The sequence below is a fragment of the Phodopus roborovskii genome, unplaced genomic scaffold, assembly GCF_943737965.1.
Source record: "Phodopus roborovskii unplaced genomic scaffold, PHOROB, whole genome shotgun sequence".
In the NCBI taxonomy this organism is placed as follows: Eukaryota; Metazoa; Chordata; class Mammalia; order Rodentia; family Cricetidae; genus Phodopus; species Phodopus roborovskii.
In genome coordinates, this window is record NW_026126645.1 from 6,807,827 (window position 1) to 6,834,051 (window position 26,225).

At 50.1% G+C, this 26,225-nt stretch overlaps 1 protein-coding gene across 1 annotated transcript in view; it reads left to right on the forward strand.

Annotated features, from left to right (window-relative positions):
- The window catches only part of Padi2 (peptidyl arginine deiminase 2), a 41,906-nt gene extending 19,358 nt beyond the window's left edge, over nt 1–22,548 (forward strand). The window contains exons 5-16 of the mRNA XM_051173480.1: nt 661–778; nt 1,446–1,571; nt 6,302–6,480; nt 7,028–7,131; nt 7,868–7,979; nt 9,531–9,638; nt 12,158–12,309; nt 13,233–13,377; nt 14,798–14,891; nt 17,843–17,928; nt 20,469–20,597; nt 20,959–22,548. Coding sequence (XP_051029437.1) covers nt 661–778; nt 1,446–1,571; nt 6,302–6,480; nt 7,028–7,131; nt 7,868–7,979; nt 9,531–9,638; nt 12,158–12,309; nt 13,233–13,377; nt 14,798–14,891; nt 17,843–17,928; nt 20,469–20,597; nt 20,959–21,192 — 1,587 coding nt within the window. The 3' untranslated portion in view covers nt 21,193–22,548. The remainder of the gene's footprint in view (nt 1–660; nt 779–1,445; nt 1,572–6,301; nt 6,481–7,027; nt 7,132–7,867; nt 7,980–9,530; nt 9,639–12,157; nt 12,310–13,232; nt 13,378–14,797; nt 14,892–17,842; nt 17,929–20,468; nt 20,598–20,958) is intronic.
- Nucleotides 22,549–26,225: the final 3,677 nt, after the last annotated feature.

A 26,225-nucleotide genomic window follows, 5' to 3' on the forward strand; every position in this document is an offset into this window, starting at 1 on the left:
ACCATTCTGTGACCTCAGGGTTCCTGAAAGAACATATGAAGAAAGGGCTGTGTACAGAGCAGGGCGCTGCCCTGAGGAGCAGAAAGACTCCTTCAAGGAGGGCCAGGTGCACTGAGTGGCAAAGAGGGACGAGCATAGCAAAGGTCTGGGAGTTTGAGCAGAGCAGGTGGAAGAGACCGGATGCAGAGACTATAGGTCTCACCAGCCTCACGGAAGATCAGAGAATCCAGGCTTTATCTGAGTCAACAGTGAGGGCTTCAAACAGGGAAGCGGTATGATCCGCTTGGAGTCTGCTCTGGGCACTGTGGCTTCAGGACAGAAAGCAGAGCAAGGTGGCAGCCCCCTTGGGAGCACTCCGAGCGTGCCTGGAATCAGTCACCTCAAGCTGTCCTAGAATGTCAGTTCCTGCCACCATCTCTGCCAGGCGTGGTCACCTCACACCAGAGCTGAGGCCCTCGTGCCCTAACAAGCCTTTCTGTCTCTGCTCTTGAACTTGGGTGATCATATGGGTCCTTTCTGGGCACTTCAAGCCTTCCAGACCCTACCTGCTGTCCCAGTGGGTAGGACCTATTCCTTACCACGTCTATCCCTCAGCATCTCTCAGAAGCTGTACTTGGATAGGACCAGGGAAGACACTGACCCATGTCCCTGCTGTTGCAGGCGTCCTGGACCTGGGGTCCTGAGGGCCAGGGGGCCATCCTGCTGGTGAACTGTGACCGAGACACTCCCTGGTTGCCTAAGGAGGACTGTAGTGATGAAAAGGTCTACAGCAAGCAAGGTGCCAATGGGGCCACACTGGGGGACAGTGGGAACATGTGTGTCCTGTCTCAGGCAGGGCAGAGGATGAGGCAGGAGATAATGCTTCAAATGTTCAGTGCTCAAAAGACATGCCTATCAATACAGTTCACCTTGACATGCATGGGTACAGGAAAACCTGGAGGGGCCAGCAAGATGGCTCAGCAGGTAAAGGCACCTGCAGCCAAGTCAGATGACTTTAATTCAGTTCCTGGAACTCACACGAGGAAGAAAGAATTGACTCCTTCAAGCTGCTCTCTTGACCTATACACACACACACACACACACACACACACACACATCATGGCATGCATACATACATTACATACATACAGATGGACAGACAGAAACTCCTCACAGAAATAAATAAATGAAGCAGGCAGATCTCTGCAAGTTCAAGGCCAGCCTGGTCTACATAGGGAGTTCCAGGTCAGTCTAGTCTACATATGAGGGAAAAAGACTAGAGAGAAGAAAATTCTCAAAGGGTTGACCAGTTCTCCCAGGCAGGAGTAAGTTCCTTTCCCTTTGGCTTCTGGGTAGTTCCCATAATGCATGCATGAGGGAGGGCCCCTGCCCTGGTGGGAAAAGTAAAGCAATGGTAAAACCAGCTCCCACAGGCCCTCCTCCTAACTTCCTTTATCTACCCACAGACCTCAAGGACATGTCTCAGATGATTCTGCGAACCAAAGGCCCTGACCGCCTGCCCGCAGGGTATGAAATAGTCCTCTACATTTCCATGTCGGACTCGGACAAAGTGGGAGTGTTCTACGTGGAGAGTGAGTGATCGTCATGCCCCCTACCCAAAGCCTTTGTGCTCACTGTTCTTCTCCCTGAACAGGTGCCCGGGGCTGTGGAGTCCACAGAGTGACTCACAGACACACATTTCTCCTCCCTCAAGGAGATTCAATGACCTGTGTCCACATTCTTCTCTCCAGTGGCCAGGGGAGGAAGGGCCTTTGAAATCAGGGTCCTGTTGCCTTCATGGCACTTCCTCCAGGTATTGTCTGGCATTTCTGACTTACAGAGGTCCCCAGAGATGTTGCCATGGCTGCCTTTCTTCCTGGCGGTGGTGACAGGGTGTCCTAGATGCCACTATGTAAGAGTCATACTCCACCTTACAGCCATTCATCTAGTCTTCTTGTGCCATAGAGCCACCAGGGCACCAATGCAGTAAACAGAAATATCCCCTCACCCGCTCTGCCCTGGAGGAGCCACCCCTGAGTGAGGAAGACATGTCAGCAGACATGGAACAGATCAGGTCCCAGGGAACGGGAGCACAGAGGCTGAGCTGGCTAGGTGCTCCAGAGCGGCCTCTCTGGGGGTGACATTTGAGATGAGACTCAAAGGAAATGATGAGAAGGAGCCAAGGAGGAGCAAGCTAAGGGGAGGGCACAGTGTACAACAGACTCCAAGGAGGGGACTGGTTCTGTGCTTTAGAAAGACAGAGAGGGCAGGCTGGGGTGCGGATGGGGTGCGCTTAGGTCAGTCAACAAAGCAGGGAGGGCCAGAGCCAAAACAGGGTTTCTGTTTCATTCTTAGCACAGCAACATCACCTCATGCATTTTGTGGGGTTTTTTGTTTGCTTGTTGAGAGGGTCACATGGTCTCTAACTGTGTCAGTAGGGAAGGGACGGTGACCTTGACCATCTGACCTTCCTGCAACCACCTCCCAAGTGCTGGGATGATGCATTCACACACCACCTTCATGCCCCATACTAAGGTACCGAGGATCTAACCAGAGCCTGGTACATGCTGGGCAAGCGCTCTATACCTGAGCCACATCCCCATCCCTCAGAGGGTTTGGGGCAGAACTGTTAAGCTCTTCTACCCATGTGAAGAGTCCCTCTGTAAAGCATCTTGCAGTTTGTCAGGTGCTATGGGACCTGCTCTCTGGGGGCAGAGCCTTGGGCCTCACCCTGGGACCCTTTCTAGACAGACCCACCAGAAACAGGCAGTCACTATGCAGCACCCTCGCCTCATGGAGGGTCTTAGCTGAGACACTAGTGGACAAAACCCTATGATGCTACTCCCTGGGCTCTGACAGATGCTTGAAGTCAGACTGGCTCTGCTTCCCCAAGGGGCTGAGAAGTTGACGTTTGCATGGCCCAGAAGAGAGTCGCCAGGCGGCAGGAGGGGACCAGGAGGACCCACTTGGTGCTTTGACTCAGCCTGGGCATTGACCTGTGGCTAACATCGACATCCAGGCAATCTCTAAACGCTTCTTTGCTTTGCTAACTGCAGTATAAACCCAGGCCTGGTGCCTTTCTCACCTTTACTTCACTGGCCACCTGAGATGGGCCATGAGCAGGCAAGAGAGAGCTCCCGCTGCAAGTGAGCAGAGGCTGTCCCTCTGGATGTCTTAGCTGGGTTGCTGTCCTACAGGGGGGCGGGGTGGCTGCTGGGTCAGGGACTGCCTCCCTAGTCAGTTTCCCTCTAAATATGGACTCCCTGGAATACTCTGGCAAAAACAGTTTAGAAGCAAAAGGGTTTATTCCATCTCATAGTTCCAGACCCACAGAGCAGGGAAGCCACAGTGGCAGCTTAGCTCTCTCTTCTCTTCATTCAGCCCATGAAATGGTGCCACCCACATTAACTTACCTCAGTTAACCAATTAAGAAAAAACTTACTCACAGGCCAAGCTGCTCTAGACAGTTCCTCACTGACTCTTCCCTTCTCAAGTGAGTCTGCGTTGTATCAAATAGACAATTACCCAGGGGATCCCTCTGAGTCACCAGGGCCCAGCTAAAGGGACAATTAATCTTACTCTTTGGTCCAACATTCTTTTCTTCCGTGTGAGCCTATGGAGGATTTTATCTGAGTCTGAGTACCTTGTGTGTTATGTGTCATGTTATTTCAGTGTCATGACCTGTGTCCTAGGAGAGACAGTCCAGTTCCCCACAAGGTCAGGAGCCAGGCTCTAGAATCCCTGAGGGCTTCCTCTGTGATGTGGCATGGACTGAACTGGGGTTCCCACTGTCATCTGGCCCATGGAAAGCTCTCTGTAAAATTGTATTAGATTATGTGAACTGCTAATTATTATTGATGGAGTTCTCCAGTGTTCCTTGGAGGACCTAGAAACTTGCTCCCCAGAACCCAAAATCAGACTTACCTTGTCCTCCAAGGACACAGTAAACAACTTTTGTCCAGCACCTCCCTGGTTTTTAGCACTGGAGGTCTGTCATGCCAAGACCTCTTCCATCATAGGCAAGCTGAGACAGACAGTCACACTATCCATCTCTTTGCAAAGGGGAAGGCTGTGCCAAATCATGCCATGTGCTGGCCAGGCAGGGCAGATGACTGAAGCTCAGGAGAGGCCAGAGGTGGCTGGCAGGTCCAGCACAAGGCTGGGGGTGGGGGGACGGACCTCAATAGAAGTACATTGTTGGTGCTTGCAAGGACAGCCAGCCACACCGGGGGTGGCAGGATCTGCATCAAGTTAGGGACTGTGAACAGCGATGGAGGCTCTTTGAAACAAGGGCCGTGTTGTTTCTGCATACGATCCAATCCGCCTGGCGCTGGCACTAGCTGCCAGAAAGCAGCCCCAGATAGAGATGCATTGTGAAGCACAGGGCATGGGCTGCATGGGGGAGAGAAAGCCACCGGCTGCCAGTCACTGTGCAGAACACATCCTCCCACCAGACCCACCTCCCTCTGCCACACCCCCTCTTCCCCAGGCCCCATGAGAGCCTGGAAACTATGGCTTCTGTGTGTGACATCAGTCCTGTGAGAACAGCTGAAGTGCGGCTTGTGTCATGTGGATTCTTTGGGTAGGGTAGGGGGGCCACCGTAGATCGACTGGATCTGAGACCTAGGGCACCTGCTGGCTGTTTGGGGTGAGAAGGACATCGCCTTCCATGCTGGGCTGTGATAGATGCTTGGGCCCTTAAGCATCTGAATGCTAAGCCCCACCTCCAGGAGGCTGAGATGCCACTTCTGTGCCTGCCTGCCCTCTGGAAGGCATTGGGTGGCAAAGTGGTGAGTGATGCAGCAAAGGGACAAACTGGCCATACCCAGATTCTCCTCCTAGTCCCCTTTAAGTCCCAGCAAGGTTACTGAAGTTATTGATGCTGTGTCATCTGTAATGACCCTATGACACAGGTACTGCTATTCCCCAGTTAGCAATTGAGCAACCTATTTGAGAGGTTAACAGAGTTCATGGCAGGTTTGTAACTTTCGAAGTCCAGAGGATGCCTGACCTGAGGTCCCTCTGAAGTCAAGGTCACTGGTTCATGGTGTCATTCATAATCAGGGTACAGGTGAGCATGCTGTCCTAAAGCAGATGCTGTCTCAAGCCTGCATTTTGGGGTACATTGGACTTGACAGTTTTTAGCCAGCCCTTTGTACCAAGAATGGTCCTGATCCGTGTTCTAACCCTTGGGCAGCTGGCCATTAACTGATGTATTGTCATTGAAAGTGCTAAGCTGAGTGTGATCTGCCCTTCCAGCTTTGCAGGGCCTAAAGAAGCTGCTCCTGGAACTGTGTAGGGCCCTATCTCCAGGCCTTTGCCAATGCAAGTATCCCTTTCCCTCCACATCCTTGCTGGCACCCTGCTGCATCACAAAGCCACTTCCCTCTGCTCGGAAGTCCCCCCTGCCTCCCTGCCCTTCCCCACCCTGAGTAACAGACAAGATCTCCAATGTGCTGTTAGTCGCTCCCCACATCCGCTGTCTTATCATCAGCTGAGCATCACTCTTAGACACAGAGGCTGCACTGTGGCCTTTGGCTCCCTGAAAGTCTGTGCTCATGCTGGCCCAACTAATTCAATTCATGGGTTCTGAACGAGTCCTGAAATCCCCCGTGGGCCTCTCCCACATGTTTTAATGGGAGCCATTGCTTCATTCAATGGACATTTATTAAATGTGACCACGTATCAAACAGGCAGATGGCCTGGCAGGGCTGTCTCTCACACTGGCAGCATGCATTTGTACAGGCTGAGATGTGGAATGTCCACATGGACCATGGCTTGCTCTCTGGGAATCTACAAAGGATTCCCTGAATGGATTAAGGACACCAGTCTTCCCAGCAGAGGAGTTTCATGGGGCAGGAGAGCCTTCCTTCCCGTCAGAGATCCACAAAACAGAGCTTCCACACTACAGAGGAGAATTTCTCAAACAAATGGCACACTCATGTTTTATCCATACAAAGAGAAAAGGGACTTGTCATTTGGAATTAGATGTGGATTGGAGGCCCTGCCTAGCCATTTCTGCTTTCTGGGCCGGTTTCCTCCTCTGTAAAATGGGAGTAACACCTCCCCACTGTTATGCTAGCCATGTTATTCCCATCGGCCCTCATTCCCCAGACAGTTCATTTTTCAGAAAGCCAGAAGCCAGCAGGAACATAGACTGCCCAGTCTATGACAAAGACCAGTTTGCACCATCCTGTGCTATGGTCCACTTGTGTGTTTCTCTGTGTCTAAAGGACACAGTCACTATGTCCCTTGCCCCCATCAGAGCACTCCCTGACCATCTGGTAGGAGAGGGTCCTAACACGGGTCCCATCCCCCACAGACCCATTCTTCGGTGAGCGCTACATTCACATCCTGGGCCGGCGGAAGCTCTACCATGTGGTGAAGTACACAGGTGGCTCTGCAGAATTGCTGTTCTTCGTGGAAGGCCTCCGTTTCCCCGACGAGAGCTTCTCTGGCCTTGTTTCCATCCATGTCAGTCTGCTGGAGTATATGGCTGAGGTGAGGGCCAAGGGCCTCCCCTGTGCAATGATGCCGCAGCTCAGACGTGGTAACTACGATGGGGCCAAGTGTGAGTGAAGGATAGGAACGAGGCCTTTCTAACCAGGTTCCTAGTTTCCCTGCCTGAAGAGTAAGGATTCTAGTAGCATCTTTCTCCTGGGAATGAATTGATACAGGCAAAACTATTTGGCACATGGAGCTGGAGAGATGGCTCAGTAATTAGGAGCACTTGCTGCTCTTCCAGAAGAGTCTTCTTTATTCCCAGCACTGACATGATAGGCAGCTGACAACTGTACATGATTCTGGCTCTAGGGGAATCGGATGTCCTCTTCTGGCCATCACGGGCATTACACACACGTGCACACACACGTGCACACACACACACGCACACACACACACACACACAAAAACAATACTTGGCACAGTTCCTAGCATACAGTAAGTGCTCAGTAAATGCATTGTTGCTAGTCTCACCCACCAAGAGAGAAGCAGGGACCACAGGTACCCAATGTGGCTCACTGGTGCTCCTCTTCTATCCCATGCCCAGGGCATCCCATTGACACCCATCTTCACAGACACTGTGACGTTCCGGATTGCACCATGGATTATGACCCCCAACATCCTGCCTCCCGTCTCAGTGTTCGTGTGCTGGTAAGGGGCAGGCGTGGTCCACAAGGCAGTATGGCAGAGTGGCCAAGCGCTGGGCTTCAGGGTCAGACCGACCTAAATCCAGTTCCCATCTATCTCTGCCACTTAGCAGTTAGATGAGTTGCAGCTGTTCACATGGTGTCTCTGTGCCTCAGTTTCTCTGAAATGCACACACCACAGGCTTGCTGTGAGGATGTAGATGATCCCTCTGCATCTACGCCCTTACCCTGCTCAGGCCTGGTGTCACACAGGCCATGCGTCTCCTTTCTCTTCTCACTCCCAGCCTTCCACTGTGTGGGGCTAGGCTACTGGCTCGTTTCACTCACTCGTTCAGCAGATTTTTACTGAGTGTCTAATACGTGCTTAGTTAGCACAGCAAGAGGAGCAAGAAGGGCAAGAAGTATCTATGTGCGTATGCATGAGGGCTCCACCCCTACCCTTCATGCCAGGATCCCCCAGATCTGAGATCTGGGGAGTCAGAGAGCATGTGTGGGTAATAGGTCCCTTCCTTGTCTTATTTATCCGAGTGACCTTGACAAAAATTGTGTTAAGTGTGTAGGGGTATGTGGCCCATGGCCCCAGTGGCCTTTACAAAGTGGCCGGGGACACAAATGGGGCATCATTTGCACAACTCAATCCAGAATGCCAGCAGCTTCGACTACCCAAGATGGGTGGCACTTGCCCCCCCCCCCACACACACACACACTCTTCCTCTTGGCTTCTTCCTGGTGTTCCTCAGCATGAAGGACAATTATCTGTTCCTGAAAGAGGTGAAGAACCTGGTGGAGAAAACCAACTGCGAACTGAAAGTTTGTTTCCAGTACATGAATCGTGGAGACCGCTGGATTCAGGTGAGAGGGGCCGGGCCCAGGGGAAGGATGCAGCAAGGGCTCTGCTGGCCCAAAGAGGCTTGCTGTGAACACCCTGGTACCCAGATTCCTCTGTGTGTGTGTGTGTGTGTGCCGATTGCTGACTGCTCATGTGCACAGACACTTGGGAATGTGTGTGTGAGTGTGTGTGTGTGTGTGTGTGTGTGTGTGTGTTTGTATAGATTCCTGACTGCTCATGTGCACAGAGACTTGGGAGTATGTGTGTGTGTGTGTGTATGTGTGTGTGTGTGTGTGTGCAGATTCCTGACTGCTCATGTGCACAGACTTGGGAGAACAAGTGTGGCTTCTAGTGGCAGCCTAGACTGAAATAATCTGTATCCATCCTTGGGGGCTGGTGGTTGCTTCATAGGGAATACTATGTGGTAGTTAAAAAGGAAAAGTTCCGTCTGTGACCAAAGACACAGAATATGCTTGAGTTGTTTCCTTGGAAGGAAATAGATTTAAGCTATAGCTATTTGTGGTTTCAGTTTTTTTTGTTTGTTTGTTTGGTTGGTTGGTTGGTTGGTTGGTTGGTTGGTTGGTTAGTTTTGACTTTTTGAGACAGGGTTTCTCTGCCTAGCCTGACTGTCCTAGAACTCACTTTGAAGACCAGTCTGGCCTCGAACTCACAGAGATCTGCCTGCCTCTGCCTCCCAAGTACTAGGATTAAAGGTGTGCACCGCCATCACCCAGCACTATTTATGTTTTTTAATTGAAGTCAGTGTCACTAAGAGATCATTGTGTGACTTCTGCAATGGGCAGGGACCATCTGTGGAAAGATGCGCCCTGCCATCATTTCCTTATTAGGAGGAGAGTTGAGGACCGGAGTCAGGCTGTGAATGAGACACACTTCCCAAGCTAGACTCATTTGTGTTCATTTTGTGTTAAACCTTCTCGCTACATTGATTTGTTGGGGTGGTACACACACTACAAACCACACATGGAGGAGGGCAGAGAACAGAGTGGAGCAATCCTTCCATCATGTGAGTCCCGGGAATCAAACGCAGGTCACCAGGCAGTAAGCTCCTTTATGTGCTGAGCCATCTCACTGGCTCTACTTTCGATGTTTGAGCCAGGTTCTCATTTTGTAGCCCAGGCTGGCCTTACACTGTCAAGCTCCTGGCCTCTGCCTTCTGAGTTCTGATTACAGGTCTTCACTGACATGCCTAGTCTGCAACAAGGTCTCCCATACCCCAGGCTAGCCTTGAACTCTATATAATAGAGAATGACCTTGAAATTCTAACCCTCCTGTGTTCACCTCCCAAGTGCTAGGATTACACAGGCATGTGCCAGCATGCTCAGCAGGGCTTGAACTGGGGCTTGAACCCAGGACTTCATGCATGTTAGCCAAGCACTCTACTGCCTGGGTTCCATTCCCAGCCCCTTGTGCTTTGAGTTTTTTAAACTGGGGTCTCAATATATAGCCCAGGTTGGCCTCATACTCTCCGGCTTCCTCTTCTGCCCCATCAAGCCTGCTCCAGACAACCCTACCCCCATACCACTACCACTGAAAGCCATCCTCCTCCTCCACAGGATGAAATCGAGTTTGGCTACATCGAGGCACCCCACAAAGGCTTCCCAGTGGTGCTGGATTCCCCTCGAGATGGAAACCTGAAGGACTTCCCCATTAAGCAGCTCTTGGTGAGATGCTGAGGGTCACCTGGGGGTAATAGTGGGGACTTTTAGACCAGCATAGTCAGGAGATATGGGGCACACGAGAATAACTAGTCTTCCACACAGGGCCTCTGTTTCCTCATCTGTAAGATGGGTCAGTGGGCCCTGAGGTCCAATGCAGTGTCTAAACTGGGAGAGTTGCCTTGTAGGAAATGAGAGCCATGGGAGGCAAAGCAAGGCCCAGGTTCCACGGGCCTTGATCCCTGCTGCTGCCCCATCCTTCCAACTTGTAGCTAAGTAAGTCCCAAAAAGGCAAGGCAGAAGTTTACAGATGTCAGTGCTCATCCGGTCTTTGTGGCTGTGAATCTCAGTACCATGGGGTTCGTTCAAGCAGTTTGACTCCTCCCATTCAGAGGTGACCCCTTCCCAAGTCTGCTCTTGAGAGGGGGCAGAAGCACCATGTGAACTCCACTCTGGGATGACAGAGGAACTTGACATTGAACAGCACCCCGATATCAGAAAGGAGACCTCAGAAAGGCTTTCGACCTTCCATGAGTGCTTCTGTAAAACAGGGAGATGTTGTTACTCAATCAAGGCATGCAGAAGGCATCGCACCATGCCTCATCAGTGGCCATCATGGTCTGGTTTCATTGCCCCAGCCTGAAGGCTTCCCTCAGTGGCCCTCCATGTGGGTTATTGTCCATTTTCCCTGACACTGAGGCATACAACCATCAGACTGACCACCCCAGGCAGCAGGAACAAGAACCAAGCTCCCAGCCATGTCCTTTCTCTTCCCCGAGGCTCCAAGTGTCTTCAGTGCTCCAGGCTGGCCTGGTGCCAAGGCCTATCTGCATTGTTCCCAGAGGCCGGGCCAGGCTGGGCTTTGTGCTGCGTGCCTGCTGGCCTGTGCGATGCTGTAAAGCCCCAGCTGCCACCTGTGGCCAGCTCACACATGGCTAACAAGGGCCCCCAGGCGAGAAAGCGCTAAGCTGCTGCTGTCCACCCCACCAGGCATGCCTGTCCCTCTCAGCTGAGGCAGTGTAAGCCGTATCTGCCCACTACACTACACGGGCTCTTTTTGTTGGTTGGTTAGGTCTTTTGAGTTGAGCAAGTTACTCACTGCTGTAGGTCAAACTCCCAAAGACATTCCCCACACTTTTTTATCAAAAAAGAATAAACACACATATATACATACATACATACATACATACATACATACATACTTACATGGAATCTTAAAATCCAGGGACAGGTGCTGCTGTTGGGATGGATAGGAGTGGCTGTCAGTCAGCTGTCACTAGGTAAGGCTGCAGTGACAAACAAGCCCAAACCCTAGTGACTGACAGTAAGTATCCAGTCTCTTCTGCTTCCCACTGCCTGAACTGATGGCTGGCTTTATCTCTGTGCCCTCATTCTAGAGCTGCAGCCTGGCCGAGTACTGCTGTTCCCATAGTGTGGGAAGAAGAGAAAATGGGCCCTGCCAACATCCCACCTTGCTCATATTTCATTGGCCAGAGAAATGATGTGACCCTGAGTCACACGGGAGATGTCAGTGGGTCAGGATGCACAATGGGAAGGTCTAGCAAATCCCTGGGGATAATCAGTTCCCCACCATGCCTCTGGCCTCCTGGTTGAAGACCTCACTCTCAGAAATGGAAACTGAGGGCCAGAGAAACTTTGAGATGACCAGGAAGGTCAACAGAACCTGTGAGGCCAGACCTTGATATCACATTGTGTGCCTGTGGCTGGAGGGCAGGGCCCACACAGAGATGGGGAGCACACACCTCGTACCCACACTGACTCGCTGAATGTGCCAGTACTCTCACGGACTCCCTGAGGGCAATAAGCCTCGGTAACAGCCATCCTTCAGGCTGAGAATCCGGAGTGCTAGGCTGCAGGTGGGGCAGGCTGTTTTACTTTTTAGTCTGGGGGGGGGGCTGGCACCCACCTCCCAAATAAATCACACACAGAGACGTAGTCTTAATTATAAGTACACAGCCTTAGCTTGTCTTGTTTCTAGCCAGCTTTCCTTAAATTATTCCACTTATCTTTTGCCTCTGGGCTTTTTCCTTTTCTTACTTCTGTAATCTTAACTTTCACTCTTACTCTGTGGCCGGCTGTGTGGCTGACCCCTTCTTTTCTTACTCCTTAACCTCTCTCTCTCTCTCTCTCTCTCTCTCTCTCTCCATTGATTTATTCTCTTTGCCTTCCAGCCCCACCTAGCCTTTTTCCTGCCTTGCTATTGGCTGTTCAGATCTTTATTAGTCCAATCAGGCAAAGTAACACAGCTTCACAGAGTTAAACAAATGCAACATAAAAGAATGCAACACATCTTTGCATCATTAAATCAATGTCCCATAGCATAAACAAATGTAACACATTTTAAAATAATATTCTATTGTAAAATGATTATTTCTAAATTAAATAAAAATATAAAAAAAATAATATTCTACAACACATGGGTTGTCACCATAGAATGGCCTCTGGAGAAGAGGGCTCCTGGCAGTAGGAAGCTAAAGGCAGATGTGTGTCCTCTCCCTGCCCAGGGCCCAGATTTCGGCTATGTGACCCGAGAGCCCCTCTTTGAGAATGTCACCAGCCTTGACTCCTTTGGGAATCTGGAAGTCAGTCCTCCAGTGACGGTGAATGGCAAGACATACCCTCTTGGCCGGATTCTCATCGGGAGCAGTTTCCCTCTGTAAGATAACCTGGGGGAGCCTGGGGGTGGCAGGCACAGGATAATGGCTGTCTCTTTAGGGGTAGCCGGGGTGTATGTGCCTGGAGTGAATGTAAAGGGGAAATATCCCCTGCTGTAGTGCACTGTAAATCAATAGACATTCGTGGAAAGAAAGCCTTTACACCTTGGTATACATTAAGACCTAATATGCAACCCAATAATCCTCTTCTACAAATGGGAGGGTGTGTGATGAGATGTAGGCCAGGTGGAGAAGGGGCCTGGGAGCCAATGCACACTGGCAAAGGAGAGTGGGAGCTGCCTGTAAAAGAAAGGGGAGAGATACAAGGCATAGCCCTATCTCACAGGAGTGAGTCCTGTCCTTTGGTTGTCCACGATAACCGAACTCTCTGCCCAGCCAACCAAAAGGCAGCTTCTACCTTGATCCAAGTTGCTGGGAAAAAGCAAGAAGTCTGGGGTCACCGAGGATTTGAGTATCAAGTCCCTCTGATCCACATGGAATGTCCTACTATCTAGGGGACATGGATAACGACCATTAGCCTACCCTCCCCTAACTCAGTAGTCACTCATCCACTCAGCAGCCACTTCTGGTGCCTCAGTGGAGTGCCTGGGAGGAGCCGATAACAGTCACAGACGTGACGATTCCATGCTGAGCATACAAGCTGACTTCAGCTGTTCACTAGCGAATTCTGGGGCAAAGGTTGAGCTCTAAGCCCTCCACATAGGTTTGACTGTGGTCAACACAGCCTCTTCCCGCCTGGGGCTCCAGTACCTTCTGCCTGCACTAGGCTCCCACCTGTGCCCTATCTGGTACCATGCAGACCTGACCAGGGTTCCAGACGTTAAACATCTCGTCCTGGGGGTGCTCTGGTGCAGGGCACAAGGATAACCTATTAAAAAGCTCCTCTTCCCCAATCCTGCCTTAGGTCTGGAGGCCGGAGGATGACCAAGGTGGTTCGTGACTTCCTGCAGGCCCAGCAGGTGCAGGCACCCGTAGAGCTCTACTCTGACTGGCTGACTGTTGGCCATGTAGATGAGTTTATGACCTTCGTCCCCATCCCAGGCACGAAGGTGAGCTGGCCCCTAAGACTAGAGTGATGCCAGAGCCAAGAATCCACGCACTGCTAGGTCTTTGCCAGCAGAGTGGGGTCCGGAAGAAGAAGGAAGTAGACTGAGGTTGGGTTTGTAATGTTGTGGCTATGGCAGGCTGTTTTTAACCCACAAATCCAAAACATCAACATTTCCACATGTAAGCAATGTGAAAATGTAGGCAGACTTTTCTTTCCCTCCCTCCAGATACCAAGTAACCTACACGGAGTCTTAATATTAATTATAAATGCTCAGCCAATAGACCAGGCTTGCTACTAGCTAACTCCTGTATTTTCAGTTAACCCATATTTTTATCTACGCTTGGCTGCATGGATTGGTACCCTTTCTCAGTCCATCTTGCTTCTCTCTGCATCTGCTCACTACTTCTCCCTCTCTGCCCTTCTTCCCCCCCAGCATTCTCGGTTTGGCTTTCCTGCCTAACCTTGTCCTGTCCAGCTATCGGCCAGGCAGCTTCTTTATTAAACTAACCACAGCAATGTATGTTCACACAGTATAAAGGAATATTCCACATGAAAAGTTATATTATTGTATGTTGTATGTACATGTTCCTGTGGGTGTGTGCATGTGTGTGAGTGTGGGCATGGAGGTCAAATGTTGGTGTTCAGTATCTTTCTTGACTTTTGGAGTCTCTCTCTAATCCCGGAGCTTGCCGATTGGCTAGGCTGGCTGACCAATAACTCCAGAGAACTACTTGTCTCTGCTTCCTCTGCCCCTCTGTCTCGGTCACTGTTGTAAAGAGACACCATGACCAAGGCAAGTCTTACAAAGGGAAGCATTTAACCTGGTGCTTACTTACAGCTTCAGAGGCTTAGTCCATGATCGTCATGGCGGGAAACATGGTGGCACACACGGTCCTGGAACAAGAGCTGAACAGAACTGCATTCTGCTGTGCAGGCTGGGGTGGGTGTGGGGGTAGCATGGACTTTTGAAGCCTCAAAGCTCACCTGTAGTGACACACTTCCTTTATAAGGCCACACCTCCCGCGCCTTCTAATCCTGTCAGAGTTCCACTCCCCGAATTCAAACATATGAGCCTAGGGGGGCCATTCTTCTTCAAGCCACCCCACCCCCACCTCGTGCTGAGATTTCACTGTAGTGCCTGGCTTTTCTTTTCCCCAAAGTGAATACCGGGGACCCAAGCTCAGGTCTTCATACTTGTGGGACAAGCATGTTGCCAACCATGTCAGCCCTGTGTAAAAATTATTTTTTTTTATACTTTTTCTTCAAGCCAGGTCTTTCTATTCTACTCTAAAAGCTCAGCTGGGACCACTAACACTCAGCGTGGGAGGCATGAAGTGCTTTGCAGTCAGGGCCCTAGTCCCTCTGGCATCCTGGCCACATTCCTTCCCTGACAATGCCATCCACTTGGCCATCTCTTGCAGGAATTTCGGCTACTCATGGCCAGCACCTCAGCCTGTTACCAGCTCTTCCGAGAGAAACAGAAGGAAGGCCATGGGGAGGCCATTATGTTCAAGGGTGAGTGTTTTAGGGGTTTTGTTGCTGTGAAGAGACACCACGACTATAGAAATTTATATAAAGAAAACATTTTGTTGGGGTGGCTCCTTACAGTTTCAGAGGTCCATGATGGGTAGCAGGGCGGCATGCAGGCAGACGTGGTGCTGCCAGAGTAGCTGCAAGTCCTACATCTTTCAGGCAACAGGAAGTTGCCTAACACACTGGACCATATCTTGAGCATAGGAAACCTCAAAGCCCACCCCCACAGTGACATGCTTCCTCCAACAAGGCCAAGCCCACTCCAACGAAGCCACATCTCCTAATAGTGCCACTCGATTATGGGGACCAATTACATTCTAACTGCCACAGTGAGTGGTCATAGGCCCACTGGAAGCCCCAGGAAGCCCTGGAGAGGACCTTGTCTCTGAGCACCCATCTCTACCACCAAAACTCACACATGGCTGGTGCTGCAGAGTTAGTAGAGTGCTTACCTAGCGTGCACAAAGTCCTGGGTTCAATCCCCAGCAGTGCAGAACCCAAGTGTGGTGATGCTCACCTACAGTCCTGTTCTCCAGAGGTGGAGGCAGAAAGGGCCTAACATCGAGGTCATCCCAAAAGGGAGAAGGGTAAAGTATGTCTTTAGAACTAGTACTTGAAAGGGTACCAAACCTAGAGAGGAACTAAAGGACCCCAAGCTACCATGTGATCTGCACCCAGGAGCTTGTGTTTTCAAACAGTAGATGGAAGCCAAGACCTCCCTGGATGGTCATGCACTCTACTGCTAAGTCAAATTCCTCTTCTTCTGCCCCATCCCCAGAAATGTAAAGAGGGGAGAGAAACCGCACTGATACTGGGGACACAGGAAGGGAAGTGGCTTTAGCTGACATCATGCCCGCAGGGCCTAAAGTAAGGCTCCATCTCCCTCCTAAGTGGGGCAAGGCTGGGGATGAGTTTTGCCCTTGAATTAATAATGAGAAAGAGAGAATCGGCTAGGGAAACCAGCCAGCCAACAGGGTGAGAGAGGCCACGGCACCTCTGCACTCTCTTACTGTGGTAAAATAGACACAATCCATTTGTCATCCTCACCACTTAGAATCCAACATATTACAGCATTGAACAATAGCCTCTGCCGTCTCTGTCCTATTTGGATTTTTTTTTTCCTTATATTACTTTTTTTTTTTTTGCCACATCTTAGGCTAGTATCTTGACACTCAAAGTGTTGTGTCTCAGGGGCATGCAAAATAATGGGGGACAGACCACCAAAGTCTGGATATCAGAAGCAAACTTTATTCCAATCACACGAGGCACAAAAGCTTCCAATGCAATGGGACCAAGCTCAGAGTGTGGGCAATGGGGACTGGCTTGTGCCTCTTCTTATAGTAAAGTCAAGCACCAGGTGTGGGTCAAAAAGCTTTTGCAACCTCGAGGTCAGGCTTAAAGTCACGTTACATTTTAAGTGTTACAGCTTTTGGTTATAGGATGTTAGGATGTTAATTTATGATGTTTGTGGAAAGCCTGTGGCTGATACGGCCGCTTTTTGCTGTCCCTGAAAGAATGCAAGGCAGAGAGTCGAGTCACGTAGGAGGACAGTTAAAATTAAGGGAATACAAGGCAGAGGGTCCCATAGAGGCAATGGTTAGAAGCTTACCTTTGTCTGCCCTACCTGCCTAGCTGGGAGGCAGGAGACAACTGTTAAAAGTTTATCTCTCTACACAGTGGCTGCCAGGATGTCTGCTCTTCAGGCAGAAAGTGCTTGCTAAAGGTTAACAGCGACTGCCAGCTTTATTTTTTCAAAATGTGTTTGGGAAGCACTATTTTATATTTCTATATTCCTGGACCTTTCCAAAGTCCACTAGTTAAGGCTTGTGCTATTGGCCTTGTCTAAAGAGTGTGACTGAGTATTGTCTTAAGACCACTGTCCCTTTTGTGCCTGTGACCTGATGGCAAGCCTTTTCTGGGCTGCCAGGCATGAGGCTTGGCTTTCTATCTTAAACTTGTCTCAAATGCTGTCCACACACCCCATGATTAGAAATACTAATGCAGATGACTGTGGTATAGTGACAGCTCAGGGGCAAGGGTCCCATAGCCCTGATCTCTTTGATGCTGGGTTCACAAGTCTGGGACGTGCAAAGAGCTGACAGGTTCTTCCTAGAGCAAACAAAAGTCAATTATAAGAGGTCTTAGCACTTGGGAGGCTGAGGTGAAGATTGCGGGTTCCAGGCCAACCCACACTACATAGAGAGACCCTATAAAATATTAAAAGGAAAATATGTGAGGTTCACACTAGGCAGTGGTGGTGCATGCCTTTAATCCAAACACTCTGGAAGCAAAGGCAGGTGGATCGCTCTGAGTTCGAGGCCAGCCTAGTCTACAAGAGTTCCAGGACAGAGAAACCCAATCTTGAAAAACATTTATATATATGGCTCACGGTCCTGCAGTCAGGCTTTGTGTGTGGCCACTGGAATCATGGAACCTCTATGCCTCAGTTTCCTCATCTTTAACAGTTTCCTCACAGGGATGCAGTGGGAGAAGGACTGCTAAATGAATCCACATTAAACTCTAAAAAGAATGCTGCCTTGGCTGAGAGATGTGGTTCTATGGCAAAAATGCTTGTCTGGCGTATATGAGATCCTGGGTAATCAAAGAATAGATCACCAGCAAGTGGGTGTCACTAAAGTCTCTGGGCTGTGGAGCTGAAGTCAAAGGCAGGTTCTCCAGGGCACAGAATTTAATCAGCTACTAATGGGGCACCAGGTGTGTGCTCCTCCTGCCAGAGAGAACAACATGTCCACACCCCCTTCCTGGCTCAGGGACATGGTGGATATGGAGAGAATGTGTGCTGCTTCCCTGGGTAGAAGGAAACCCCCTCACCCTCCCACCCCACCTCACCCCACCCCACCCCACCCTCTCACCCCCTCCCATCCCAGCCAACGGGTAAGCTAAGATTTCCTGTCATCCTCTGACCCCCACAGGCCTGGGGGGCATGAGCAGCAAACGCATCACCATCAACAAGATCCTGTCCAATGAGAGCCTCACGCAGGAAAACCAGTACTTCCAGGTGCGGAACGGGGCAGGAGGGCCAGGCATACATCTGGGGCGGGGAAGGGGGGGCAGCTGCTGGTTCCATGGAGAAAGGTCAGGGGCTTGGGGGCTTCTGGCCCAGAGGGACCTCCACAAGCACCTGATGGGTCTACTGGCTGTGGCCGCCCTCCACATGCTGAGGAGCGGAGGGCTCAGGGCACTGAGAGCCCATTGGGAGACTTGGGATAGCTTGGGAAAGTGGTGTGGACTGTGTGGACTTCAGTCTCTGTTTTCTGTCCTATTTATTTTACAGTTTGTCAGGTACATGACTGTCACATCTGCCAGTCATCAGGCAATTTTCTACTGTAAAGTTTAAGCTGGGGGCTAAGCTAATAGAGCTTATGGGGGTAGCTAGACTAGCAGGCATTAGTGGGAGGCTAGCATTTTCTGGTTCATTTGGAGCTGGGTCTCAGGTCATTTTTGAGACTGGGCCATTAAGGCGGGCACAGGTGCACAGCACTGTCATTCTGCACCCTAGTTCTACTAGGCAAGCACTCACAGAAAACACTCTCTTAAAACTCACTAAAGCTTCAGATTTGCCGTCCAGGACAGGGCCAGCCTGAGTGCACGCCTCGCTTTGGAGCTTCAGCAGCTCACATCCCTGAAGGCTTGGATCCACGTGTGACAGACACTCTGAGTGCCTGAGCCCTAAAAGTTGCCCCAGAAATAGAACCCAGGGCCAGAGACCTAGCTTCTTTGGTAGTGCTTGCCTTGTACGGAAAGCCTTGGATTCAGTCCCCAGCACTGCATAAGCTGGGTCATGATGACCTGTAAACCAGAGGCAGGTGGATCTCTGTGAGTTCGAGGCCTGCCTGGTCTCCAGAGTGAGTCCAGGACAGCCAAGGCTACACAGAGAACCCCTGCCTTGAAAAACAAACAAGAGAAGAGTACAAGGTGTTGATTTCTGAGGCAGTTTAAAGGGCAGAGAACAGACTGGACTGTTTGTTTCAGTGAGGGGCAGGCACAGTGGGGAGGGGCGTCTGCCGAAGGGGGTGCTTGGGTTTATATAGGAGGATTGGAGAGTGGGAGTTAAATGCAACTTCTGAAGCTATGTGCAAACCCAGACAAGGCGGCTTGATCTTTAGACTCTGTCCTGCCCTTGCCGTCAGGATGTGGGTCATAGTGGGCAATGGCAGTGCAATGAAGGGGCTGGAGTTTCAACACAGGGTCTCAGTTAAGGTTGGGCAGTTTGTTTAAAGTTTGACTCAAAAGCCTGCGGTTGTGTGGATCTCAGGCGCAGGCTGATCAGGGCTCCCGTTCTTCTAGCTCTGTGTTCGTTGGTATGCGCAGCTGCCCTCACAGCTGTAGACATTCAATGCCTCACCTCACGTAAACACTGCCCAGCATCCACGAAGACTCAGATGTCCTACAGCATTTGAACAAGAGCTTGCTCTCGCTCTCATTTGGGTCGGCCTGAACTGGGTGTTTCCAGGCATCAGTGTGATTAATGCTAGGTCACCGACCACCCCTGGTCTAATCACTGGGGTGAGAGGAAGTGGCAAGGGCCCACCAATTAGCTCTCACCTGAAGATTGGAGACTCTGATACAACCCAGCCACACTATGCAGTGGGGATGTTTGGGAGGGAGGGCAGGACAACAGAGTCCCAGGGGAGCTACCTGGGACCCACTGGAGCTGAGCCAACATCTCATTGGCTGCTTGGGTGCTGACCTCTCACTGTGCCTCCATGATCCCTATGAGAAACAAAGACACACACACCCACACTCTGTAATAAGAGCTCTGGACACACAGAGTATCAGAAGCCAGGCAGTTTATCTTACAGCTTTGCTAAGCCCAGACAGCAGGTACAATGACTGACCGAAGAGAGAGCTTTTAAACCCCAAGTCCAGCCCCTCCTCGATTTTCTCATTAGCTGAGTAATCAGGATGGCACAACCCCACAGGGTCACCCGAGTCTCTACCACCTAAGTCTGCCTGGCTTTCGGCAAGGACTGTGCAAACTTTAGTCTCTGATTTACCCGTTTATTTTACAGTTTGTCAGTTACCTGTCTGTCCCATCTGCCGGTTGTTAGGCAAGCTCGGCTGCTAGCATATTTCTACTGTAAAGTTTAAGGGGGGGGGTAGGCTAATAGAGCTTTGGGGGTGGCTAGACTAGCAGTCATTAGCAGGAGTCTAATGTTTTCTGTTCCCTGGTAGCTGGGCCTCAAAGCCATTTTTGCAAATGAACCATTAAGGCAGACATAATGGTGCACACCTTTAATCCAAGCGCCCGAGGAGGCAGTCGGATCTCTGTGAGTTCAAGGGCAGCCTGGTCTACAAAAAGAGTTTCAGGATAGCCCAGACTACATGCATAGAGAGACCTCCCCTCCTCTCTCTCTCTTACACACACACACACACACACACACACACACACACACACACACTACTACTACTACTACTGTCACTTAGCCCTGGAGAGGTGACAGGGACACCAGCTAAGCAGGAGTCTCTCTGGAATGTAGGCTAAGTGACAGGTGTGTGCCCCCTAACCTCCATGATACCTCTTTCCCTCTCCTCCAGCGCTGCCTGGATTGGAACCGTGACATCCTTAAGAAGGAGCTGGCATTGACTGAGAGGGACATCATTGACCTGCCAGCCCTGTTCAAGATGGATGAAGACCGCCAGGCCAGGGCTTTCTTCCCTAACATGGTGAGGCCCTCCAGCCCCAGCCCATCCTGCTATAGTCAGCAGGTGCAGCCAGCTCCAGAATGGCAGCTGAATTGCTGTGTGACCTCACCTCTGACACTTGCCCTCTCTGACATCCTCCCCAGCTAGGGGGAGATATGCTTAGCCTTGCTTTCTCACTAAGTGTCCCCAGGCCCTTTACCTTAATGTATAGGCAAGCGTGTTGCAAGAGGTCACAGCACAAGCCAGGTTTAGCTCCATCCCAGCCTCAGTTTCCCACTTCTGAAGGAGGTGGCACTTCCTTCACAGGACAATAACAGGGATCGGAGGGCTTGACACTGTAGGCAAACAGTGGCTGCTCCCAAAATGCTCACTCCCCTCCCAGGTGAACATGATTGTGCTGGACAAGGACCTGGGCATCCCCAAGCCTTTCGGGCCCCAGGTAGAGGAGGTGTGCTGCCTGGAGACACATGTTCGAAGCCTGCTGGAGCCCCTGGGCCTTGCCTGCACCTTCATTGATGACATCTCTGCCTACCACAAGTTCCTGGGAGAGGTGCACTGCGGCACCAATGTCCGCAGGAAGCCCTTCCCCTTTAAGTGGTGGCACATGGTGCCTTGACTGGCAGGGGCCCTGGCCCTCTCTCCTCTCCTGTAATCTCCAGGTCCTTCCTGTGCCCCCTACGTCCTTCCCTTTCAAGAAGTGGGTGTGATTGGGGGTACTTGTGCCTTGCTGTCCCTGGATAAGGGCCTCGGTGTCCACTGAAGTCACCCAGTAAGCCCAACCATCCTTCCTCCCCGCCCCCCCCAAAATAGCTGGACACATGGCTAGTGTGCAGAACTCTGGCAGGGAAAACCAGACTTCCAGAAATCATGTAGTCAGACTGGTCCTCAGGAATTCTCAGCCTCTATTCTAGATCAGAATGAAGGGAGAAAGAAAGGAGGCTCTGAGATGATTAGCTCTCCAGCACCATGCTCCTATGTTCAAGGTAGACCAGAAGGACAGGGACCAGGATCCTGGTGCACCCTGAACAGCACCATCATTTTACATTTGCCTCCCCTAGGGGCCTTCTGGGGACTCCCCCCAACCGTTCATTCCTTACATCTTTCACCCTCTCCCATCTTCCTGTACACACAGGGTCCCCACTCCCTGAGGGTCCAATTGTTCCAGCTAGAATCTTTTGGAAATAGTTCATCACTCGCTGTGGATGCAGGCTGCCCAAATTTGTCTGTCCACAGACTAGCCTCTGTGGTCCAAAGTTGAGCTTGTAAAGATGCCCTCACCTGTCAGCGCTACTCCTCTTCTCTTGACTGGTCCTCAGTTCTCGAGCCAGCCCATGGGCCCCTCCCCACCATTCTTCCTAATCTGGACACCGTCCCCTCCAGACAGCTACATAATTTCCTTGCCACCAGTCAGACGTGGGCCTCCCCGGCGCCTGAGAAGTAACCTATGCCTCCTCTTGGAGGTTGGCTACAATGTCCAAGGATGCTGGCCAGGCTCCAGTCTCGGCAATGGGTTCTCAGCCAGCTACTGCTCCAGAGGTAGAATTCCCCAGCACACTTTCCAAAGTCCTTCCATCCAGATACAGGCAAATGTATTCCCTCTGCTGAAGAGCTCCACAATTAAGAGTGCTTGCCGCTCTTGAAAAAAGACCCAAGTTCGGTTCCCACCACCCACAACTGTAACTCCAGATCCAACGGAGCCAATACCCTTTGTGACCCCCCTGAAGGCACTACACACATGTGCACATATCCATATACATAAGTAAAACTAATTCTTTTAGAGTCTGGAGAGATGGCCAGTGGTTTAGAGCATTTGTTGCTCTTGCAGAGGACCTGGGTTCAGTTCTCAGCGTCCACATGATGGCTCACAACCATCTGTAACTCTAGTTCCAGGGGATCTAATGCTCTCTTCTGACCTCCATGAGCTTCTGCACACAGATGGTACATATACATACAAGTAAATAATATTTAAGAATAAACTAAATAAAGAAGGTCCTTTAGGGCCAGGAATATAGGAAATATTATTCTATATTGAGGGATTAAACAGTCCCATTTTCTAACTGAAGAAAGGGTTACAGTCTTATATTCTTAGAAGAACAGGATTTTTACCTTGGATTATTTCCTCAGCTATGCAGTCAACATGGGTTGCGTGCTGCCAAGCAACAGGCACAAACTTGGGCTCTGACAACACAAGCTAGCTATAGATATGGCTTATCCCCGACAGGCAAAATCCACGTTTAAACCCAATGCCCTTGCTGTGGCGGGCTCTTCAGAAATACTAGCCAGCATACTGAAAAAGCACCCAGGACACCACTCACTGCCTTAAAGAAATAGGGTGTCTTCTGTAAACAGACCCCCCCTTTTCCATCCATCTGGGCCTATAGCACTATGTCAGGTCAAGCCTCCAAAGCTGTTGCCCTCTGCCTCTGGGGATAGTGGTCCCTGCCCTTGAGGCTAAAGCCCCAAATGCTGTCTCAGACTCCAGAGCAGGAAACACATGCATTTCTCTGAGAGAGTTGAACTAGGGATGTGGAGTTTATCGGGTGTGGTGTTCGTTTAGAGTGGCTTTGTGGCTTTTATTTTTATCTATGTTGAGGGGAAGTGAGTGCCTCCCTCACAGAAGCTGCTTGTCTTTGTAGATTGTGCCATGATTCTCCCTGGCAGCATTGGTTGTTTCAGAAATTTCTGGAACTCCAGGACTCAGACACTGCCTGTCCCATCACACTTACCCACCCAGTGTGACTCCCAGTGTGACTCCCACACAGAGTGACACCCCTCCCCAGAGTGATGCCCCCTGTGAACTCCTTACTCTTCCCCCACCCCACCCCCACTTTCTTTAACATAGGCCTAGATGCTTCTGGGCTGTGTCAGTTCCTGTTTCAGTGTGCATTTTGAAATACTCTATAAAGGCAGAAGGATAGCACGAAGATGGAGAGAACCAGGCAGTTTCAACTTCCTGGAAAAGAAGCCAAGATTGGAGACTACACAGTGTTTGGGGAAAGAGACAAAATAAAGAGCAATGAACCATCCGAGGCTCTGGGTGTGCTATTCTTTCCAACTTCCTAGACATGATCACAAGAGATCTGGATCGCATGTGGCCCCTCGTGGTCATGAAACTCTTACTGTCCATGTGTCACATGGCCACTTCCTAAGGTCATGACTACAGTGATGTAATCGTGTTTTAAAGGTGAGTTTCCCCCGAAATGCAGACGGTGAGATGAGCATTTGGGAGCCAATGACTTGATAGGAAAGTGGCTCCAGGAGAGACGGGCCCAGGAACTGGGGGAACGGGGCACTGGAAGGGAACAAACAGGCAAGGGTGTGATTTGATCAGCTTCATCCCAGCTGATCCCCATGGAGCCTACATCCCTCTACATCTGACCCACAGGGCATTAACTCTGATACCTTTGGTACCTGGTGGGCAGGGCCACCAATAGCCCACAGCAACATCTAAAGAAGGTTATATTTGTTACATTAAGCAGACACCCACAACTAGAATCCAGATGCGGAGAGAGAGGAAAAGACCAGGTTACAGAAACACATAGAGACAGCTGACCTGAACAAGGAGGAGCTAATGGGCCCCCAGACTGATAGCTGGGAATCCAGCATTGGACAGACTCAGCCCCCTGAATTTGGGTCTCAGCTAGAAGGCCCTGGCAATCTAAGGGACCTCGGACAGTGGAACCAGGATATTTCCCTGATGCACAAAAGGACTTTGGGAGCGCATTCCCCATGGAGGGATACTCCCTTAACCTAGAGACAGGAGGGAGGGCCTAGACCCTACTCCAAATGACTTGACAGATTTTGATGACCCCTCCTGGAAGGCATCACCCTACATGTGGAGTTGGGGGGGGAAGGGAGGATGTTTGGGGGAGCAAACGAGGGTGGGAGAAAAGGGAGAGGGAGGGAGAGGGAACTAGGATCGATATGTAAAATAAAAATAAATAAAAAATAAATTAATTAAAACAGTGGAGAAAAAAGAATAGTGTGGGAGGGGGATGGCTGGAAAGATGGCTCAATGGTTAAATGCACTTGCTACTCTTCCAGAAGACCCAGGTTTGGTTCCTAGCACCCACATGAGATAGCTTACTATCACTTTTAGCCTCTGTAGGCGCATGCACATATGTACATACAAATGAATGAATGAATGAATGAAGAAAAATGAGAAATCCGTGTTTCCACAGAACAAAGTGAGACCCATGAGATTGCTCACCAGGTAAAGGTGAGCTTACTGCTTACTGCAAACCTGGCAACCTGAATTTTGTCTCTGGAACTACTGTAAAGACGGAAGGAAAGAACTGACTGTACAAAGTTGTCCTCTGACCTCCACATGCATGCATGAGTCTACATGCACAGAAATAATAATAATAATAATAATAATAATAATAATAATAATAATAATAAACAAACAAATGCATCAGCGAACAAAGTCAACACTTAAGTGCTCACTGGCTACAAGTGTCTACATATTGGAAGGAATAGCTCTAGAACCTTTTCTGCCAAGTTTAGCCCAAGTTCTGGAAAGAGACATTTTAGTGTTTGTAAACAAGATGCCTCTGAGCTCTTGGAAGGCAGCAGAGCCAGAAACAAAGCACCCCTATATAGCTCAGCATGTGCCCAGGGGAAGACGGTGTCTCTTAGCTACCAGAATCATTACTATCCAGTGACTCCTTCCTCAGCACTTGCTACACACTTTTGTGGATGTTGATATGAAGTTTCATCCAAAGCCTGGACCGTAGATGGCTTCTCATGGGAACCCAGTTATCTGTTCTCTGACATATGCGACTTTTTTTTTTTTTTTAAACCTGAACTCATTCTTTTTTTTTTTTTTTTTTTTTTTTTTTGCGGTCACATTTCCGATTTATTTAGTATAAATGTCTGAAGCATCAAAAGGACTAGCAGAAATTTAACATCCCACGGTAATGTCTGTATAGAATACTTTTTAAAAAATATATTTATTATTTTTTCTTATTTTACATATCGATCTCAGTTCCCTCTACCTCCCTCCATGCCATGCCCCCTACCCCCTCCCATCCTACCCTCCCCACTCCACAGGGAGGGTAAGGCATGGTATGTGCTGTTTTTTGTTTGTTTTGGTTTGGTTTGGTTTGGTTTTTCGAGACAGGGTTTCTCTGTGCAGCTTTGGAGTCTGTCCTGGAATTAGCTCTGTAGAGCAGGCTGGTCTCAAACTCACAGGGATCTTCCTGCCTCTGCCTCCCGAGTGCTGGAATTAAAGGCACGTGCCACCAACGCCAGGCTAGTATGTACGGTTTAATTATTTTTGAAGTACATAAGGTGAACTCAATCTATGTATGATAACATCACAAAACCCCAAGACCCAGCAAAGAACAGAAAGGTGACAGGCTGCCCAGTGTGAAAACTGCCATGGTTTCTGTACATGTGCTGCATACTGGTGATATCAGTCACCTCTGGAAAAAGAAATGTGACCAAGGGGATTTAAACTCTGTCTATATTGCTTGAATTTCCTTACACATCAAGAGTTGAATGATGTGGTTTTTGGGTGTGTATGGTGTTTGCCGGTGTGCTTGCCCATGCATGTGTGTAGGTGTGTGCTTGTGAGAGTCAGAAGACAACACCTGCTGAACTCGGGTCTTCAGACTTGGCAGCCAGTGTCCTTATACTCCAAACCCT